Source organism: Falco punctatus (genome assembly GCF_963210335.1).
Source record: "Falco punctatus genome assembly, chromosome: 2".
Taxonomy (NCBI): Eukaryota; Metazoa; Chordata; class Aves; order Falconiformes; family Falconidae; genus Falco; species Falco punctatus.
In genome coordinates this window covers 82,537,644-82,557,213 of record NC_137581.1, presented here as the reverse complement: position 1 = coordinate 82,557,213, position 19,570 = coordinate 82,537,644, and the positions used below count along the sequence as shown (strand labels likewise).

Here is a 19,570-nt window from a genome sequence, read left to right as displayed (position 1 = left end):
CAACTAGCGCCCTCCTCCTTCCCTCGCCGCTGGCCCGCTGCGCCTCCATTATTACCTGCGCCACTGTGCGGGGATAAGCGCACAAGATGGCGGCGGGCGCCGGCCGGGCCGCCCACGTGACCTAAACCCCCACTCCTTCTAGAGACATCTCAGCGGCGCGCGCGGCGACGGCCAGCGCAGCGCTCTCGCGAGCGCGTCGAACAAAAGAAGTGTGTGACGGGGTGTGTGTCGCGATCTCGCGAGACCTCGTGGCCATGTCCCTCACCTCCCCGCCCCCCCCTCGCGGGGATCCGGGCCGCGGAGGAGAGCCGGCCGCCGCGGGGAAACCTCGCGGTATCGTCAGCAAAGCCCGGGAGGCCCAGCGGGTGCCCGCGCGGGCCCGGCGCCCCAAGTCTCGCGACACCACCGGAGCGGCCCTCAGCGAGGGCTGAGCGGCAGGGGCGGGCTCAGGTCTCGCGATATCTCGCCCACGCTCCCCCGCCGGCGCAGAGCGGACGGCTTCTCGCGCGATAGCTCTGGGCGGGAGCGGGGGGAAGGGAGCGCCCGGGCAGGGGCGGTAACGTGCGGGCTGAAGTCAGCGCGTGCCGCCGGGCAGGCGGGGGGCGGGGACTATATAAAGGCCGGGGCCGAGGTGGGGGGGGCCTCAGTCAGGAAAGCGATTCGCAGTGGACGAGCAGCAGCAGCGGCGAGTTCCCAGCCCGGCGAATCTGAATTTCTCGAGGCGGAGCGGGACACCCCGAGACGATCTCTCGTTATGAGTCATGTGGCGGTGGAAAATGCCCTCAGTCTAGACCAGCAGGTGAGGGATGGGCCCCGGAATGCGGGCGAGGGGGGAGGAGTGGGGAGCGGCAGGCCGCTCCGTTAACTCGAGTGCGGTGGCGGACGGGGCAGGAGGCTCGGCTCGGAGGAGGCTCTGAGTGCGGGGGGAAGGGGTGGCGGGAGGGACGGGTGAGATTGCTGGCGTGGGACTTTAATTGCTTCTCGATCCCCGATGGTTGCGTCGTGATTTCTTCTCGCCCCTCCTCCCCCCTCCGGCTTTTTTTGGGCGGTAATCCCCCGTCCCCCGTCCCCATAACGCGGCCTGTTTGTGGCGTATTTGGTTGTTGCGCAGTTTCCGTTGTATGGCGGCTCCGCGCCGGGTTTCCTCCCGCGGGGGCAGACAGGGGGCTGGGGTTGGGGAGAGGGAGGGAGGCGGGCAACGGGAAAGACGGGACCACCGCTGCGGCCGAGCAGCCGAGCCGGAATCTGCGTCTGCCCCCGCGGCCTTCTCGCCACGCTCCAGGCCCGGCTTTTGTGTGGCGGCGAGCGACGATGGTAACGTTGGCGGCCGGGACCCCTGGCGGCGGCGGCGGGGAACGGCCGCGCGCTTGAGGGGGGGGGGTGGCGGGGGCAGCCGGGGCAGAGGGGGGCAGGGAGAAAGACACGATAAATGGCGGCCATTGTGCCTCTGACGGGGCGAGGCGGGGGGTAGGGGAGGACGGCGCATTGTGTTGGCGCCCCCTTCCCCGGGGAGGGGGCTGGGGGAGGCGGCGCAGGCGGCAGCCTTTGTTCGAGCTGCGTCAGCAGGGCCCGGCAGCAGCCTTTCCCGCTCTTTCCTCCGGTGCCGGTGGGGCCCGGTGACGCAGTTGGGCCTAGACCAGGAGCGCCTCAGCCGGCGTGTGTTCGGGCGGCTCTTGGGCCCGCGATGTTCTTCTTTCCCTCTTCTCTTGGTGGTGGTGTGTGTGGTTGGTTTTTTTTTTTTTTTTTCCTCCTTCTTTCCTCCTGATCCCTACGTCTTCCACTGCTCCCCCCCTCGCCTCGCTGGGCGGAGTCAGGCACAGGCCCGTGCCCAGTGTGGAGGGGATAGGTGGTTATCTAATCTCTGGAGAAGGCGGGGGCGGGAAGGGGCCCCTATGGCTGTAGCGGGACCCAGGGCGGGCAGCTGGCGTGGCAGGGCAGTGCTCGACCTCGGCGGCTTGTAGGCTTCGGGCGGCCTCTGCTCTAGAGTCTTAGGCGAAGTAGGTCAGGGAGCCGGTTCTTCCCCCCCCCCCGTCCCCCCCCCGCGGTGGCACGTGACGGGTGCCGGCTGCCGGATTAGCTGGGCGGCTGCGGCTGCTCCCTGCTGCGCCGAAAATCCCAACCCGCAGTGCCGGCTGCACCGCCGCACTGAGATGGCGGCCGTGCCGGGCTTCGTCGTTGCGCCATCTCCGAGATCAGCTTTTGGCAAGTGTTGCCCCCGCGGTGGAGACTGTGGAGGTCCAACGTGAGAAGATATGTGTATCGCTTCTGTTCACAGTCCCTTGAGAGCCACTTTTAACTAGTAGAGAATCTTTGGGTTTGCTTACTGTTCAAATCGGAATTACTCTTCAGCCTGATGTTGATGCTTGGATTAACTAAAGAGATCGGGTTTTAAGTAGTAGCTTTAAAAGAAGATGATATGAGGCCTGGCATTGGAGGATTTTTTGAGAATCTGAATGTCCTAAATGGCAGCACACACAGCTGAACATCTACAAGGGCAGTGTATGGGGTTTGGGATCTTTGCTTTAGATTGATTCAGGTCATAGTGGAAGACGCTTTCGTGCAATTGGTCTCACATAAAATTTAATTGTATTTAAACATGTCTTACTTTTCCCAGATAAGTTTCTAATCTTACCATGCAGGCAAACAACTAATGAGCTGTCGCTTAAGCTTTGCAAGTTGCTCAATGTCTTCTGCCAAAATAAGTCCATATTGTGTTTAACTTAAAATATTTATGCTAGTAGTGCTTGAACTGAAAAACCTTTTGGTAGACTTCGGTGTGAGACCAAAGGCTGCAGATGAAGTTTTAGAAAAGCAAACCAAAAATTCTACTTGCTGAAGAAGTCACCTGATGTTATCTGCATGTTTGAGGCAGCTACTGTTCACAAAACATCTCAGTAGTGTTAATGCAGTTTAAAGAGATAACTTGAGTCTCTCTGCAAGTGAAGTGTCCAACTGAATTGGTATTTGGCCTGTAGTCTCTGTAGACCTTAATAATAAAAATTGCTATTGATCTCGAATCAAAATGCATTAGAGTGGACTGAAAGGCTATTTTAATGGGTGGTTAGTCTGTGTGTAGGGTGTATCAGAAGTCTGTGGTATGCAGTTTAGTGGGTGCAGGGTACTCTTCTGGCTTTGCTGCCTGTGTGGTTCATGTTTATTGGAATATGAAGATGCTTGAAGGTGGTATGGCCTTGAGTACTAACTATGGTTTTCGGTTCTTTACAGGAGGTGTAACTGACACTACAGACAAATTTCTTTGCAGCAATAACTTGTCGGAACACTCCTTGCTCTTGATAAGTAAAAGTTTTTTATATCTTAGCATAAAGTCATGATCCTTGTTTTATTTCTTCCAGTTTTCTGGTCTAGACTTGAACTCCTCAGACTCTCAGAGTGAAGGAAGCTCTTCAAGCAGTAAGTACATGAAAGTTTTCAAGCTTACAAACGGTTTTAGAAATAGGGGGTTTGTAGCTGTGAAAAGTAATTTCTGAAGACAAGGTTTAGAGGCAGATGGGGAAATTGAGGTTGCTAGTTATGCCTGCTTTGAAAATGCTGTATGCTTTAGATGGGAGCATGCACTTTAGCAGTGGTGCAGCATGTAAATTTCCCAAGTGTGTAACTAACGTGAGGGAACTTGCTATTCCAATTTTGTACCAGACCTTCTGTTGCCTCTAGTCAAACAATGGAGGCTGCTGGTTGTAGCAGTAATATGATGATCAGTTTTCTCAAAACATCCAGCTAGATTTGGAGTGTTTGAAGGTTAGACTTTTAATATTTGACTGGGCTAATTTTAATTCATTAAGTAGAAACTGCATTCTATGATATGCAGGGCTTATGTATGTTAAGAAGAGGGGGGAATCTTCCAGGAATTCATATTGAGCTTGTGCCTGGTACTTTCTGATTCAGGTTGCATAGCACACAGACGCTTCTGGATTGTAAATGAAGAGTGCTATTCAGAGGCAGTTACATGTGGCTTCTGGTTTGATCTGAGCTGAGCTGATGGGGATGGTTGAATTTAAGGGGAAGGAAAAATACTGGTAGTAATAATAGTGTGAGTGCCACTACTTGAATGACACAGTGAAAGTCTTAAGCTGCTCAGATATCTGGCACCAGGTTAAGCCTTAATGAGTTCTAGGAAGACAGGCTTTCATCATAAATACTGTAACATCTACGAAGGGCCTGTATGACTTGGTCAAAGAAATAGCAAGACATCTATACCTTAAACAAAGGAATTACCTAAATGGGTATGCAAGAGCTTAATGGCCCTCAGAGAGGGATATTATTGAGTGCTGTAATAAAGGACTCTTGTTTAAAGATACTGTAAGAGGCCTTGAGGGCTCTGAGTCAGACAGTGTTTTTGGTAAGCAAAAGTTGTTGGGAAGACTAGTATCTCAAAAGGTGCTAATGCCGTAGTTTTGTAATGCTACCTTTTTTGTCCTTTAGAAGGCAGATACATTCCTCCTCACCTGCGGAACAGGGAAGCTTCAAAACAGGGTATGTATCAGAAATATAGTGGCAACACTTTTTCCTTGTTCTTGGCCTCTTTCTGAATCTCTAGTCAAAGGCCTTAGCAGGCTGTTACAGTACTTAAAGGGGATTATGCAGACTGCTTGACTATTCTGTGCAAAACACTGCAACTTAATCTGCTTTTAGTGTGCTATTCTTCATTCTTTCACCAGTTTATATTCTAAGCTCAGCAGCACGGTTTTGCTTCATAACTGATTTCATAGTATGGGAGGACTTGGATCTCATCTGTTTCTAAAGCACAGTGGACTTGCGCAGATTCTGTTAAGTACTGCAAGAGGACCCCTTCTGTTTGAAGTGAGTGGGAGGAGAATATTGAAATAAAAGGTGATACATCTTAGTAGTTCTGGAGCTGTGTAATTTTATGAAAAGGCCCATTCCAGTTTTTCATGCATTTGAAGAAACGGATCCGTCCTTGTCTTGCCTCTGCCTGTGTCCAAGCCTAGTGGGTTTTTTGTTGTTTGGATTTTGTTGTGTTGCTGCTTTTTTTTTTTTTTTTTTTTTTTTTTACTTAAAAGAGGCATGGTCTAAATCACCAAATGATGATCAGCGTGTTACCAGAGCTAAATCTTTTGGGGAAAGTAGAGAGACTGGTTGGAAGCTCAATGCTCTTGAAGTTTCTGATCGCATTAGCTTAATGTATGCAGTTTTTCAAGAAATTAGCTAGCTAAACCTGAGCAGAACACACAGGTTTCTCAAAAGCAGGAAACAAAGTTGGCTTGCAGACATTTGCTGTTTGTAGAATTTGTTTCCTTACATAGTAATTTGTACCAAACTCTAGCATAATTTTTGGGGATACCTGATATGGAGGGTTATTTTAATCTTAACCTTGAGTACATATCTGTGACCAACCACAGGACTGTCATCTTTTCAGTGCAAGATGGAAGTTCAGATATTGAAATGTACATGTGACCACATGTGGCCTTTCTTGGGGCTTCAAGCTTCGCCTGGAAAAAAAGTAAAAAGTCATGAAACTTAACATAGGCTGCCAACTGCCTGTGAAAGTTTACGTTTAAACCTGGTTGAGTATTATATCATTGGACTCCTCATGGCTCCTGTGACCTGTGGTGGCTAAATAGAAAAGCTGCAATTCTAGTTCAAACCCTCTACTGGGAAGCAAAATGTATGTGATCGGTTCAGTGATGTGAAGCTGAGCTATTTGATAGGATGATTTGAAGTCTATTTCAGTTACAACTTCATAAAAGTAACGTTTGCTTCTGTTACAACTAAATTAATGATTGCTGCTTTGGCTGTGTTGAAGCCATTCTGTGTATTGGCTGCTCCTTGGAATCTTTAGCAACAGATCTTTTTCAAGGTGTAAACATTAGCAAGCAACAGGCAAAAGAGGCCTTGGATAGTAGTGGTATTTGAGCATGTAACAGAACTCCTGATGTAGCCTCACAAGTGTAGTAGCCTGATCAACTTATTTTTACATCAATAAAAATTTTAACTAAGTGATATTCTACTGGATTGCTGGAATACAGTTCTGTCTTGCTCATGTACCGTGGACTTCAGTGAAAGTGTTAATTAACTATCACGGCATTGAAAAACTTGAAACTTGTTTCCTCTGTGTGGCGTTCCCTTAGACATGCTCTAGAAACAAGTAGTGTACAGTTCCTAGCTTGGGGTTCTCACTTTCCTCTAACGGATGATGGTATGATAGTTCATAGACACTTAAAAGTTGCACAATAGGCTTACGTGCAGCTAAGGAAGAAATTGCTTAAGGCAGTGGACTTCATACTTTAAAAATAGCTGTTCTTTGTCTTCATGAAGGGCTGATCGTTCTTCATGATTTCAGGTAGGTGTTGATGGGAAGGCATGCTAAGGGATCTAGAATATTTCTGTTTAAAACTCCTACAGTGCTTTCTTCAGCTTACTCTTACCATGCACCTGCGCCTATTGTAATACTAATCTATTAGCTTTGTATATGGGAACAAGACAGTACAGAACTGCAGGAAATAAGAACATGAATAAAAATAGGTCTTTAGGTTATTTAATGGCAGTTGTTTTTCAGCTGCTGAAGCTACAGTATATGGAGCTCAGTATATAGGGCTACCTGGTCTAGTGTCTTGTTTATTGAGCTTGACTTGATAACACTAAAGCTTGTTCTAATGTAATTTTCTTAAACTTCCTGGAAGCTGCTTTTGGCTATTAAAAGTCTAATTTGATCTATGTAACTCTTTTCCCATCCTCAAAAAACCTCTGAGGATTGCTGCTGCATGTGGCAGCTTTTCAAATAAGCTGACTGATTGGTGTTAAGGTATTGCAAAATGAATTAAAATGTTGATTGGGGAGAAACATGTACAATTCCAGCACTCTTCAAAGGTGCAAGAGCTACAAAATTGCTCTGGAAATGCGTTAACATGCTGAACTCCAAACAGCCCTCTGAGAACTATGTGCTGGGTAGAACACAGATTTTTACTTTAAAATGTAAAGTGCCTTGATATGTTAAGGAATTTCCTGATAATTCTTGCAGTCCCGTGATCATAGTTTTTGCTTTAGGGAAGTCAGTCTATGGTCTGTTCCAGGTTGTCTCAGTGCATTTGCTTTTTATTTGCGATGTGTTCTAAATCACAATGGTGTCTTTTGTTAGGTGTTTACATAGAATGGTTGTATGGCTTGGATCTCTGTTCTGTGCTGATCCACAAGTAAAATCAAACCAGGAATACCAAAATGAAAGTGAAATAAACGGCCCTAATTTTGAAGCAGGGTGTGTGTGTGTGCGTATATATATATGCATTTGTTCAGACTTGGCCTAGAAGTTTGCTGTGCTGTATTATGGAAAAAGTATGGCAAGGTACCAGTTTCAGAAACCAGTGCAATAACAGGCTAGAAGAGTAAGGTATTTGGAGTATAAAACTTTGACTCTTACCAAGTGTGAGAGGTTCCAAAAATATCTTAATGTTGTGTACAGTCAGCTCATTTTTTTCACTAATGAGAAACTGTATCTTTTTGAAGATTGCTTTGTCAGCACCACTGCTACTTAGTCTCTTGGTAGGATGGCATACCCCAGTATTTTTGGTGTAGTTTCAAAGTTACTCAGAAGAAAACTTGGGTTTGGATGTCTTCTGAGCAAGTTACAAATAACTTTCTCATGTGTTAAGGGGTTTATGATATTCCTAATCTTGTGACAGCAGTGTCTCTGTGTGAACTTAATTTATCCTTAAGGACTAAAGTTACTTCTTAAAGCACTTTGGAGGTCTTGAAGCATTTCATGATCTTGTGTGCTAATAAAATTAATGCATGAGTTATTCTTGCATTCTGCTTTGGTTAGCCAGACCAAATGACTTACAATTACCATACTAGTTTTTTAAAGTTCTCTTGTGACTAGTGCATGCTTGGATTCTGAGGAGTAGGATTCCTTTCTAGAAATAGAAGTGAGGGGGAAAGGGAGTGACACTCTCCAGAGGACATCTAACAAAGTAGGGTCAGGGTCATTGTTGTAGCGAAACTTCCTCAGAGAGAGGGCCTAGAACACAACTACTTCCTTCAGAATTGATTTGTGGTTGGTTTTTTGTTGTGGATTAACCCCATCTGGCCAATGAGTACCATGCTGCCAATCACTCACTCACTACTCCTCAGGATGGGGAGGAGAGTCGGAGAACGGTAAGATGGGTTCAGATAAGAACAGTTTAATAACTGAAATAAAATATAATACTTGTAATGAAAAGGAAAGAGGAAAGAACCCAAGTGGTGCACAGTACAGTTGCTCACTGCCGAATGACTGATGCCCAGCCAGTCCCTGAGCAGCGATGGGCAGGCCATGGCCAACCCCCCTACTTTATATATTGAGCATGGTGTTTTGTGGCATGGAATATTCCTTTGTGGGTCAGCTGTCCTGGCTCTGTTCCCTCCCAGCTTTTTGTGCACCTGCTCACTGACAGAGAGCATGGGAAGCTTGAAAAGTCCTTGACTTGGGGTAAGCACTGCTTAGTGACAACTGAAACATCAATGTGTTGCCGACATTACTCTCATACTAAATCCAAAGCAGCATAGTACCAGCTACTGAGAACAAAATTAACTCTTATCTCAGCTGAAACCTGGACACTAATTGTCTGGTGCATAGGTCTTGACTGGTTTTGTGCTGTGGAGCTGGCAAAAGTGTGCCTACTAATAAGAGTGACATTATTTGTCTCATTACTTTACCTACTCTCTACCAGAATACCATGGCTGAGGCTCCGATTGGGTCATTTTCAAACCAAGTGTAGCACAATTTAATGCTGTACATTTTTGCCTGTGTTCCAGTCCCTGGTAGCTCAATAGAAACAAAGCCTTTTTTTACTTCATGGTGTTGGCAAGTTCATGTACTTTATATTCTACTTGGTCCAGTTTCTTTGAGTTAATGTACTGTAGGTGTAAAAGTTCTGTGGAAAAATTCATTACGGTAATTCATTGTGAATAACTCCATATTCCTTATTTCTGCATGGTGCTGTTATTTGTCTTAGTCCATAGGTCAGATTGCTCTGTGTACTTGCAGCATGACAAAACATTCTTAACTTCTGTATGGATTTGTAATGCAAGGGCTAACACTGTTAATTGATCTTTACCAGAGACCTTGTTCACCTTACAAAAATTAAATGCATCATCAAAGTTTTGTGTTGGAGAGATAATGTAGATGAGGCTTGGGAAGATTTAATGTCTTACTGTTTCTTCTGATACCTAACCATGTTTCCAGACTAGACAACCAAGTATTAGCTTTAAGGCGAGTGCAGTGTTACAAAAAATAGCATGCTTGTACATGAGTTGAGTGGTTTTAGCAAATTCTGATAGGTAATGAAAAATGCTTAGTCCCTATTGTAATAAGTCTCCATTACTTGAACATCATCTGTTCTTGAAGGACTACCTGCCTTTCAGTCCTGTAGCATTTCTAGTAAGGCTTCCTGGACAGAACTTGGCTTTGTCTAGTAAAAGCCTAGATCATGTAATGCATGGCAACGCTTCTTTCTGTTCTAGGTTTTGATAGTGGTGGCTGGAGTTCTAGCAGAGACAAGGATGCATACAGCAGCTTTGGTGCACGGTCTGACCGTGGAGCAAAATCAAGCTTCTTTGACCGTGGAAATGGATCAAGAGGAGGGAGGCAAGTACTTGCTGTCTGGGTGGTGCTTATGAAGTCTCTGTCAGTTCTAGTAGTGCACCTGTAACCTTGACATTAAAATTAAGAGTTCTAGCTGTGAACAGCAGGATAAAGTAGGAGGAGCCTGGGAGGGGAGGAGAGAGTCAGAGATCTTGCTTTTATAGCTACATGAGCTCAAGGATGAGAAACATGCCTGAAAAACGTGCCCTGTAGTCCACCATCAGCCACTCACTGCAGCTGTAACGACTTGCAGACTTAAGCATTTCACCAAAAATGTTCTAGATGGGTTGCTACTGCTAGAAAAATCATGAAGAGCTGTTGGGAGCAGATAAAATACATAAATGGATTTAATTTTTTATTTCCTTTTTTTTTCTTGTTTGAAAAGTGTAGTTAATAAAACTGGGTGAGACTCTTGCAGGTTCTCTACCTTACTTGATCAGTCTTACACACATCATGCGTTGTATGCACAAGTGTGGTGAGAGTGACCTTTATCAACTAGTAAAGCTGACGCTAGTCCTGTATCCAGACTTTTATCAAACATGATTTACCAGACCAAAAACTTAAGCAGTTGAGGTAAGGACTTCTTCCACCTTCTTTCTGAGTCACTAATACAGGTGAGCTCCCTTTTTATAAAATAATAATGTGACATGTAATTGAGGTATTTAGTTTGGTCACGTGTGGTGGGGGAATAAAGGAACAAACTACAACACTAAAGGGCTTTGTCTGGATGTGGGAGACATGTAAGAAAGGGAGGAGTACCAAATGTCCCAAGTGTTCTAAGCAGAGTCCCTGACAAAAAATGTCAAAGATTCAGCAACTTGAATTGCAGGTCTACTGGAAGATGACCTATTCTTTTACACTTCTTATGCTTAACCAACTAAAAAACTTTGATTTGAGGTTCAGTGCTAAAGTGAGCTGTGAAATCATGCCAGACTCGTCTGTCTGACAGAGAATAATGTGATTGATGGCTGGGACTAACTCACTTCAGTTCATAGCTCAAGAAACAAGTACAGATGTTCTGATGATTTTGAGGGTTCTGTAGTTTCATATGTAATACAGAGCATGCATTATTAGATTACTATAGCTTTAATTTTGCATGTAAAAAAAAATCCTGTTGCCCAGGAGCGGTGGTCTGATACTCTTCCTGTATTTAGATATGAAGAGCGTGGAAGAGGCAGTGACTATGATAGGAGTGGCTTTGGTAGATTTGACCGTGGTGGGAATAGCCGCTGGTCTGACAAATCAGATGAAGATGACTGGTCAAAGCCTCTTCCCCCAAGTGAACGCCTGGAACAGTAAGTAATGGAATAATGTAAATTAACCTGACAGGGTCAGTTGATATGGTTAGCAAGTAAAATACCTTCTCTTCTGTTTTTAGAGAGCTTTTTTCAGGAAGCAATACTGGCATTAACTTTGAGAAATATGATGACATTCCTGTGGAAGCAACAGGCAGCAACTGTCCTCCACATATTGAAAGTGTAAGTGTTCTTAAAATCTAGTTTACTGATGTGTGTTACCAGTGGCTGTTCTGCATGTGAAGCTTTATGTCATGCTGTCATAAGTTTAGGGGAGGAAAAGGAAACGCTTGCTTTCCTGCAGCTAAGCTGTTTTGCAGAGGAGGGTTGCATGAACTAAGACATGAGGGAAGTTGTGTAAGCTTGTTCAGTTAGTTTAAAGCAAGCTACAAGTGTATGTGACTTGTCTTTAAACAGTAAACATGTAGAGAAGTTGGAGTTGCTGATTTGGAGTAACTGCTTAAGCATAGTATGCTAGTGTAGTCTGGACTTAGGCTTGGCTGGCTTTCTAAGAATTGCTTATGTGACTGGACTAACTAGCTACCAGGCTCTCGGTAACTAGCTCCTGAGTATCTGTAAATGTTCTATAAGAAAAGCTGAAACAAAATACACTTGATAAATGTGTGGGTTTTTTTTAGGTAAATGATGTGTTCCATGGTGGCTGGAGAGAAGGATCCTTAGTTTAATTGTTTTAAATATCTTACAGTTCAGTGATGTCGACATGGGAGAAATTATTATGGGAAACATTGAGCTCACACGCTACACCCGTCCTACTCCAGTCCAAAAACATGCAATACCTATTATTAAAGAAAAGAGAGACTTGATGGCCTGTGCTCAGACGGGTAAGTTAGTAACTCTGTACTACGTAGTTTCTCTGTAGGAGTAGGGTCTTGTATTCCTCAAGCTGCAGATCAGAGGTCTGTAAGGTAGTAGAACTTCCTGTTCAGAGTATACTGAAATACCTGCGGTGTTACAAGTTGCAACTGCTTTAAATGTGGCTTGACTGGATTTACTGTTTGTCCTGAGAGACGCGTTTATGGCTTATATCTCATTCAGTTTGGGGGTTTGAGGTGCTGAGTGATAGGTCTTTTTTTAAATAACCTCTACTGGCAAAGGAGTGCACTCCAGTAGCATAGGTAGTATCAACATAATAGTGCAGATGTTCCTAGGAAACGCTAGTGGTACAGGATTAGTATGGTAGTTGACAATGCAGTAGCTTTCAGAAGAACTAATAACACTGAATTGTGTCCTAATAGGATCTGGGAAAACAGCTGCATTTCTTCTACCAATATTGAGCCAGATCTATGCAGATGGTCCTGGTGATGCCTTGAGAGCTATGAAGGCAAGTATTTAAATACCCTGTTCTGGAAAAGCTGTGACCAATGTGTATTTTTGCCCTGTATGCTGATGTCTGCTACTGAACATAATAGATGGGCTTTTAATTTCATCATTATTTTGGGTATGATAGGAAAGGTTCTCAACTTCTAGAATACTTCAGCTGTTGCCCTTAAAATACAGGCTGTGGAACATACTACCCCCCCCCCCCCCCCCCCCCCCCCCCCCCGACTAAATAATGTATAACTCTCTAGAGAAAAGATTGCTTACAAGCGGTGGTGGTTGTGTGAGCTTTAAAGACTCTTCCTGTGTCTCAAAAAAGGTACTTGGTCACACGTGGTTATGTTGACTTTAGGATAGGTAGTAACAGGCTTTATGGCAATCATTTCTGTGCTGCTGAAGTTACTGGTCACAGTGTATGTTGTAGAAACCAAGATTGTGTAGCTCTGTCGCTGTTAATATATTAACAGACAGCTGAATCTTGGGTCCTGTAATAAGGATATCTTCAGATGGGCTGCTTAAAACAAGTTTGCTCTTAGCTGTGCTTTTTCTTTCTTTCTTTGGACAAATTTGGTGACGAGTCTTCAGTATAGCCTCTAGTAGCTGTTTTAATTCCCCTCATATTTGGGGTACTCATTCAAAGGTTTTTTGTGTTTTTTTTTCTTCAGGAGAACGGAAGATATGGGCGCCGTAAGCAATACCCAATCTCACTGGTCTTGGCTCCCACTAGGGAACTGGCTGTGCAGATCTATGAGGAAGCCAGAAAGGTATATCTAGGAGTATTTCATTATAAAATAGCTTTAGCTTAATTAGTTTTCCTTAGAGCTAATTTACTTTGTTTTGTAGTTTGCATACCGTTCCAGAGTTCGTCCTTGTGTTGTATATGGTGGTGCAGACATTGGTCAGCAGATACGTGACTTGGAACGTGGATGTCACTTGCTTGTAGCAACTCCAGGACGACTGGTTGATATGATGGAGAGGGGAAAGATTGGACTGGATTTCTGCAAGTAAGTGTTCTGTCTGTATGCGAATGACTTGACAACTAGGAACCACCTTTTAAAGTGAGATCTAGAGTTAATGACACTGAAGTTCTAGCTTTTGGACTGTGTAAACATACAGTTGAGAAGTTGTGGTCCACTGTCTTGTGTTGGGTTACAGCTTAAAGAAAAACTGCTCTGAAGAGTAACCTCTTTAATTACTGTTTAGATATCTAGTGCTTGATGAAGCTGACAGAATGCTTGATATGGGGTTTGAACCTCAAATACGTCGAATTGTTGAGCAAGATACTATGCCACCAAAGGGCGTTCGTCATACCATGATGTTCAGTGCTACTTTCCCCAAGGAAATCCAGGTACTTCACAAATAGCTCACTCATAAGAACAATTTCATCGGTGTAAGGGGGGAAAAGATACTGATTTTTATATATATATATTTTTTTTTACACCTCCCCTCTTTTTTATATTTTAGATGCTTGCTCGTGACTTCCTTGATGAATACATCTTTCTGGCAGTTGGCAGAGTAGGTTCTACATCTGAGAATATCACACAGAAAGTAGTGTGGGTGGAAGAGTCAGACAAACGATCATTTCTGCTTGACCTGCTAAATGCCACAGGTAAGGACCAGATTCAGATAAGCATACAGGCAAAATTCAGGTGAGGTCAGTCTAATGACTCCGTAGTAGGAACTGCTATTGAGCAGGTGAATGAAAGGGTATTTCCTCAACATGCAATGAATGCCTTGCACTGGCTAAATGTCAGTTTTAAGTTGATGTAGGCTTTTCTGGTAATATAAATGGGGTGTGTGTGTGTGTGTGTCAGTATCTTCATTTTAGAATAGACAGGGTGGTGGAGCCAAGTAATTGTGCAGCTTTTCTTCTGCTAACCTGTGCTTTAATTATTTTTAGGCAAGGATTCTTTGACTCTAGTGTTTGTGGAAACTAAAAAGGGTGCAGATGCTCTTGAAGACTTCTTATACCATGAAGGATATGCCTGTACAAGCATACATGGAGATCGCTCTCAAAGGGACAGAGAGGAAGCACTGCACCAGTTCCGTTCGGGCAAGAGCCCAATTCTTGTTGCAACAGCAGTAAGTAAAATCTGTGAAGTTTGAGCCAGTAAGCCTGTTCCGTGGCCTGCAGAACTTTGCTAAGTTTTGATTTAATCCTTTAACCACTAGGTAGCAGCAAGAGGACTGGATATCTCAAATGTAAAGCATGTCATAAACTTTGACTTGCCAAGTGACATTGAAGAGTATGTGCATCGTATTGGTCGTACGGGCCGTGTAGGAAACCTTGGTAAGTATGATGTAGAACTAATAGACCGCACATCATACCCAGGTTTATAGGTGTAGTAGTATTGGCTAAGTAGCAAATTCCAACTAAGTACACAGAGAAGCCCATGTGCTACTTTCTGTGACCAGAAGCTGGTCACTGCTGTCTAGCCAGTTTGAAAGTAACCGGCTCCTTTAGCTAGTGCTTTTGTTGCTATTTAAGAGCTCTGATAGCACGTGTAAGCTTGGTATCTTCTGTGTCTGTCAGTAAATAGCCAGGTTTTTTTGTGACTAGCTGTGGTGGAATAATGGTCTTAAACAGCTTTCTCTTCAGGTAATTCTAGTGTTCTCAGGCTTGGCTATAAGGAGTCTGATACTTGCCACAGCTGCACATGGGAGCATGGGATGGGTTTAAGTGCTGTAGTGTACTTGCATTGTGTGGGGCTAAAACTGATTTTTACTTTAGGTCTTGCCACCTCATTTTTCAATGAGAGGAACATAAATATCACCAAGGACTTGCTTGATCTTCTTGTTGAGGCTAAGCAAGAAGTACCATCTTGGCTGGAGAACATGGCTTATGAACAGCATCACAAAGGAGGTGGCAGCCGCGGGAGATCTAAGAGGTAATAGCCACAACTTTGGTTAAAGGTATACATAATCTGTTGTGAGAGGCAGTTCTGGGATTTCTTTTCAGTTTAAAAACTAAGTTAGAGGAAGACAAACCAGTGCAGTACAAATTGTGCATTAGGTGCATCAGGAGGTGACAGCTTGATGTCTGGTTTTGTTCTGCCTTATGGTAAGGCAATTATTAAGCCATTAGACTTCCTCTTGCTTAAGCAGACAGCTAGATATGGCTGAGGTAATGACATATAGCAAAAATTATGTTAGAACTCCATGAAAGCACTTAAAACCACACTTAACTAGAAATGCATACCTGCATGTACCAGGGAAGTAAACTTAAGCAGCTCTTTTGATGTTTAGGGGAAGGTAATGTCTGCCTCCTGCCAGGAAAGGTGTGAGAGTTAGACTGTGGGCGCGAGGCCACTTGTAAAATAGTTTTGCTGGGGAAACTTAAAATGTTTTATAAGCGGGTAATACAAAGCTATGTTTAATGGCTTAAAAGGAGAAGCAACCCCATTCCTCTGATTGTAGTTGAGATGACCACATGAATTCTAGTTGTTTGGGGTTTGTTTTTTCTTCAGAAGTACACTTGTAAAATGGCTGTCCCTTTCTACAGTATGAAAGGTGGTTATAAGCGCACCACTGAAACAGTAAGATTTGGAAATTCTGTGGAGTAGAGGTTGTGTTGGGTCAACTCTCACGAGGACCTGAGAAAAGTAATCCTTAGTGTAACATTGCAAGTTTATGACCCTGTTTGAATAGTAAAAACTTCCTTTGTTACCTTGAAGTATCTTTGTGGATGATGCTTGGATGCTTATAAAGCATGCTGAACACACTTGTACTCGTTCTTGCCCAGCTGTAGTTGGTAACCAGAGCTGAAGAAATTCAGTACTTGAACGTCAACATCCTGCAGTGCTTAAAATACCGTTCCCTTATGTGTTTGTTTTCTTCCTTTATACAGCAGTAGGTTCAGTGGAGGCTTTGGTGCCAGAGACTATCGAACAAGTAGCGGTTCTGGCAGCAGTAGCTTTAGTAGCAGTCGATCAACTAGCAGCCGCAGTGGAGGAAGTGGCAGCAGAGGATTTGGAGGTAAGAAAAACTGGGCAAGCAGTGCTAGCAAATAGAAAACAAGATGTAAATGCTTGCTATAAGAAAAGTTGTGTAGGTAAGGCTTAAATGTGTCAGGTGGTGCTTGTTATGTAGAGTCTGGCCTTCCTTCTGGGATCTAGGCTGGATTGCTGTTGCCTGTCTGATTAGTTTGATGCTACCTGTCTTACTACCATTTTGGTTTGTGTGTGTTTTGACAGTACTTCTGGGTGGGTTTCCATTCATAGGCAACAGACATCTTGTCTGTGCCCTTGGTTGTTTTCTTGTTGTGAAGTCTTCGGCGGGTTAATTAAGCATCGCTTTTTCTTGCCTTTCATAGGTGGTGGTTATGGAGGCTTCTACAACAGTGATGGATATGGAGGAAACTATAACTCCCAGGGGGTTGACTGGTGGGGCAACTGAATCTGCTTGCAGCAGATATCCTACCAAACAAGCTAATATGGAAACCACATGTAACTTAGCCAGACTATACCTTGTGTAGCTTCAAGAACTCGCAGTACATTACCAGCTGTGATTCTCCACTGAAATTTTTTTTAAGGGAGCTCAAGGTCACAAGATGGAAATAAAGGAACAAGTAGCCCTATCTTGAAGGTGGTTTTGAAGACTCTATTGCTGTAGTCAGGATTAACTCCCCTCCCACCCATCCCCACCCAGAAACTGCATTTATGATTTTGTGACTGAGGATCATTTGTTTGTTAATGTACTGTGCCTTTAACTTTAGACAACTTTTATTTTGATGTCCTGTTGGCTCAGTAATGCTCAAGATACAATTGTTTTGACAAAATAAAAATTACTGAACTTGGGCTAAAATCAAACCTTGGCACACAGGTGTGATACAACTTAAACAGGAATCACTGATTCATCCATAATAATACAAAGAAAAACTTATGCGGTAGCCTGCATTAGGGCTTTTGGTATCTGCAGATTTGAAAAATAAAACATCTTGAAGCATATCAATGCAATTAGTTTCTAATGTGGCAAAACTGTACTAAGTTAAAGTTCTGATTTGCTCACTCTATCCTGGATAGGTACTTAGAACCTGATAGCCTTTAATAAGCCATTCCAGTCATGATGAGATGATGTATGGATACATGCATACATTAAAAGCACTGTTTTTGAAGTTAATGCAAGTAAATACAGCAATTCCTTTTTCAATATTTAGGCAGATCATTAATGTGAGCTAGCCAAATGTGGGCAGAACATTACAGGGAATGTTTAAAGGTCTGATAACTTGAAATAGTTTTTAGGAGAATTCATCTATTTAGACTTTTTAAAAATGCCTGCCATATGAAATTGAAATGGTAGAATGGCTGACCACGGCAGTGATAGGTCCTCCTTAAGGGCCTGACTGAATTTTTGGTCTAATAACGCATGCTAGTGTTGATGTTTTTTGGTCAAGAGGGTATGAACAGGAAGAATTATGCAGCAGGCTTTATTTTAATGCAGATTCACATTACTCTGTTCAAGCTGCGTGGAGATGTTAAACTGGCTTACTGTAGACTTTGTAAAATGGCTCCAGAAGAGTAACAAACAAACCTGAGATCACAGAGGTTGGAAATGTACATAAACTGCACAAGGTTTCAATTCTGCTATTAAAGTGCAGTTTTAGTCAGTTTTAGTTGCATAGGTTTCCATTGTATTTATAGTCTGTTTATGCTAAATCTGGCCAAAGATAAGTATTGTCCACCAGAAAAATGCCTTTGCCACCTGGAATTTCTGTGCTAACTTTGTGGCCAGAGCAGTTAACAACTAATCTACAGTGGCAAAGGAAAATGGCAAAAATCTCCTAAAGTGCAATAGATTTTTTCAAGTGTATTGTGCCTTGTTCTAAAACTTTTATTAAGTAGGTGCACTTGACAGTATTGAGGTCATTTGTTATGGTGCTATTTCAAGTCTAGGTTTAGGCCCTTGTACATTTTGCCCATAACTTTTTACAAAATACTTCTTTTATTGCACATTCAGAGAATTTTATATATGTCTTGTGTGCGTGTCCTTAACTTCCAATCTTATTTTGTCTCTTGGAGATTGAACGCAGCTTGTTTAAGGAGAAGGAAATAGATTCTAAAACTTATTTGGGACCATGGGAATGATAGCTGGGAAGAAAACTATTTGCACACGACAGATTTCTAGATACTTTTTGCTGCTAGTTTTGTGTAATATTTATTGAACATTTTTGACAAATATTTATTTTTGTAAGCCTAAAAGTGATTCTTTGAAAGTTTAAAGAAACTTGACCAAAAGACAGTACAAAAACACTGGCACTTGAATGTTGAATGTCACCGTATGCGTGAAATTATATATTTCGGGGTAGTGTGAGCTTTTAATGTTTAAGTCATATTAAACTCTTAAGTCAAATTAAGCAGACCCGGCATTGGCAGTGTAGCCATAACTTTCTGATAGTAAAACAAAAATTGGCAACTTAAAATTAAACATGCCAAGGTTTTGATACACTTGTCTTAAGATATTAATGCAACACTTCTAAACACTGATGTGAAGTGTCCGGATTCTCAGATGTTTGTTGCGTGAGTTTTGTTTAGTTGTGTGTTTTTTTTTTTTCAGTGAATGTCTGGCACATTGCAATCCTCAAACATGTGGTTATCTTTGTTGTATTGGCATAATCAGTGACTTGTGCATTTTAGCAAGTTTTATCAGCCAGCAATATTTTCAGTTCAGATACAAGGATTCAAAACAATATGCAAGAATGGATTTAAACTTGCTGAATGTGAAAATTGAACTTCAAGTCACTGTAGGTTTAGAATTGCTTATTGTATTAGTTTAGATGCTAGCACTGCATGTGCTGTGCATATTCTTGATTTTATTGAAATAAAAAAGTTGAACTGCACAGTCTACTTATTTGTGAAGCGTCACTCTTCTGGTTTACAAGATCTGTAGCCCAAGTGATCTCATTCACGTGCAACTCAAAGCAGGTGAATCTAGTGTGGTACACATCAGTGTGATGGTAAGTGGCAGCCAGGCTTAGGGTTATAGCTGTAGCAACCTTCAAATTACCCGTGCCTCTGCGGTGTTGGGTACTAGTACAGGTTTTCTAGAGAAGCTGACAAAGCAGATGTGGAACAGGTGAGGAGGTAACACTCAGTTTTTTTCCTTTAGTGGGTACAAGGTTTGGCTGTAACAATGTAACTAAAACTTGAACTTCACACTTGGATGTGATTACTCGGCAATTTTGCGTTAAGGACTTCATCTCTTTTGTGCCTTAGAGCTTAGCAAAGCAGCTTTAATTTTGACACCTGTTAATTGTTGCTGTGCAGCCTCATTGAAAACAAGCATGTGCAGTTCTGTGGGGAAAAAGTTCAGTATGTTCCCTCTTCAAAAAAATGCCCCCTTTCCC

General features: G+C 43.1%; 1 protein-coding gene across 2 annotated transcripts; it reads left to right on the top strand.

Moving 5' to 3' along the window:
* Positions 1-631: 631 nt before the first annotated feature.
* On the top strand, positions 632-19,063 carry DDX3X (DEAD-box helicase 3 X-linked). Of its 2 annotated transcripts, none has more exons than XM_080374299.1 (17): positions 632-799; positions 3,354-3,411; positions 4,441-4,491; positions 9,475-9,598; positions 10,750-10,890; positions 10,974-11,073; positions 11,597-11,732; positions 12,147-12,232; positions 12,894-12,992; positions 13,072-13,232; positions 13,432-13,576; positions 13,693-13,837; positions 14,129-14,310; positions 14,401-14,518; positions 14,960-15,116; positions 16,079-16,203; positions 16,541-19,063. In XM_080374299.1, exons 1-17 carry the CDS (start codon positions 755-757, stop codon positions 16,621-16,623), a joined length of 1,956 nt encoding a protein of 651 aa, XP_080230425.1. In that variant the 5' UTR covers positions 632-754; the 3' UTR covers positions 16,624-19,063. The 2 variants fall into 2 exon arrangements, with proteins under 2 accessions (XP_080230425.1, XP_080230424.1); XM_080374298.1 differs by having other exon boundaries at positions 16,076-16,203.
* Positions 19,064-19,570: the final 507 nt, after the last annotated feature.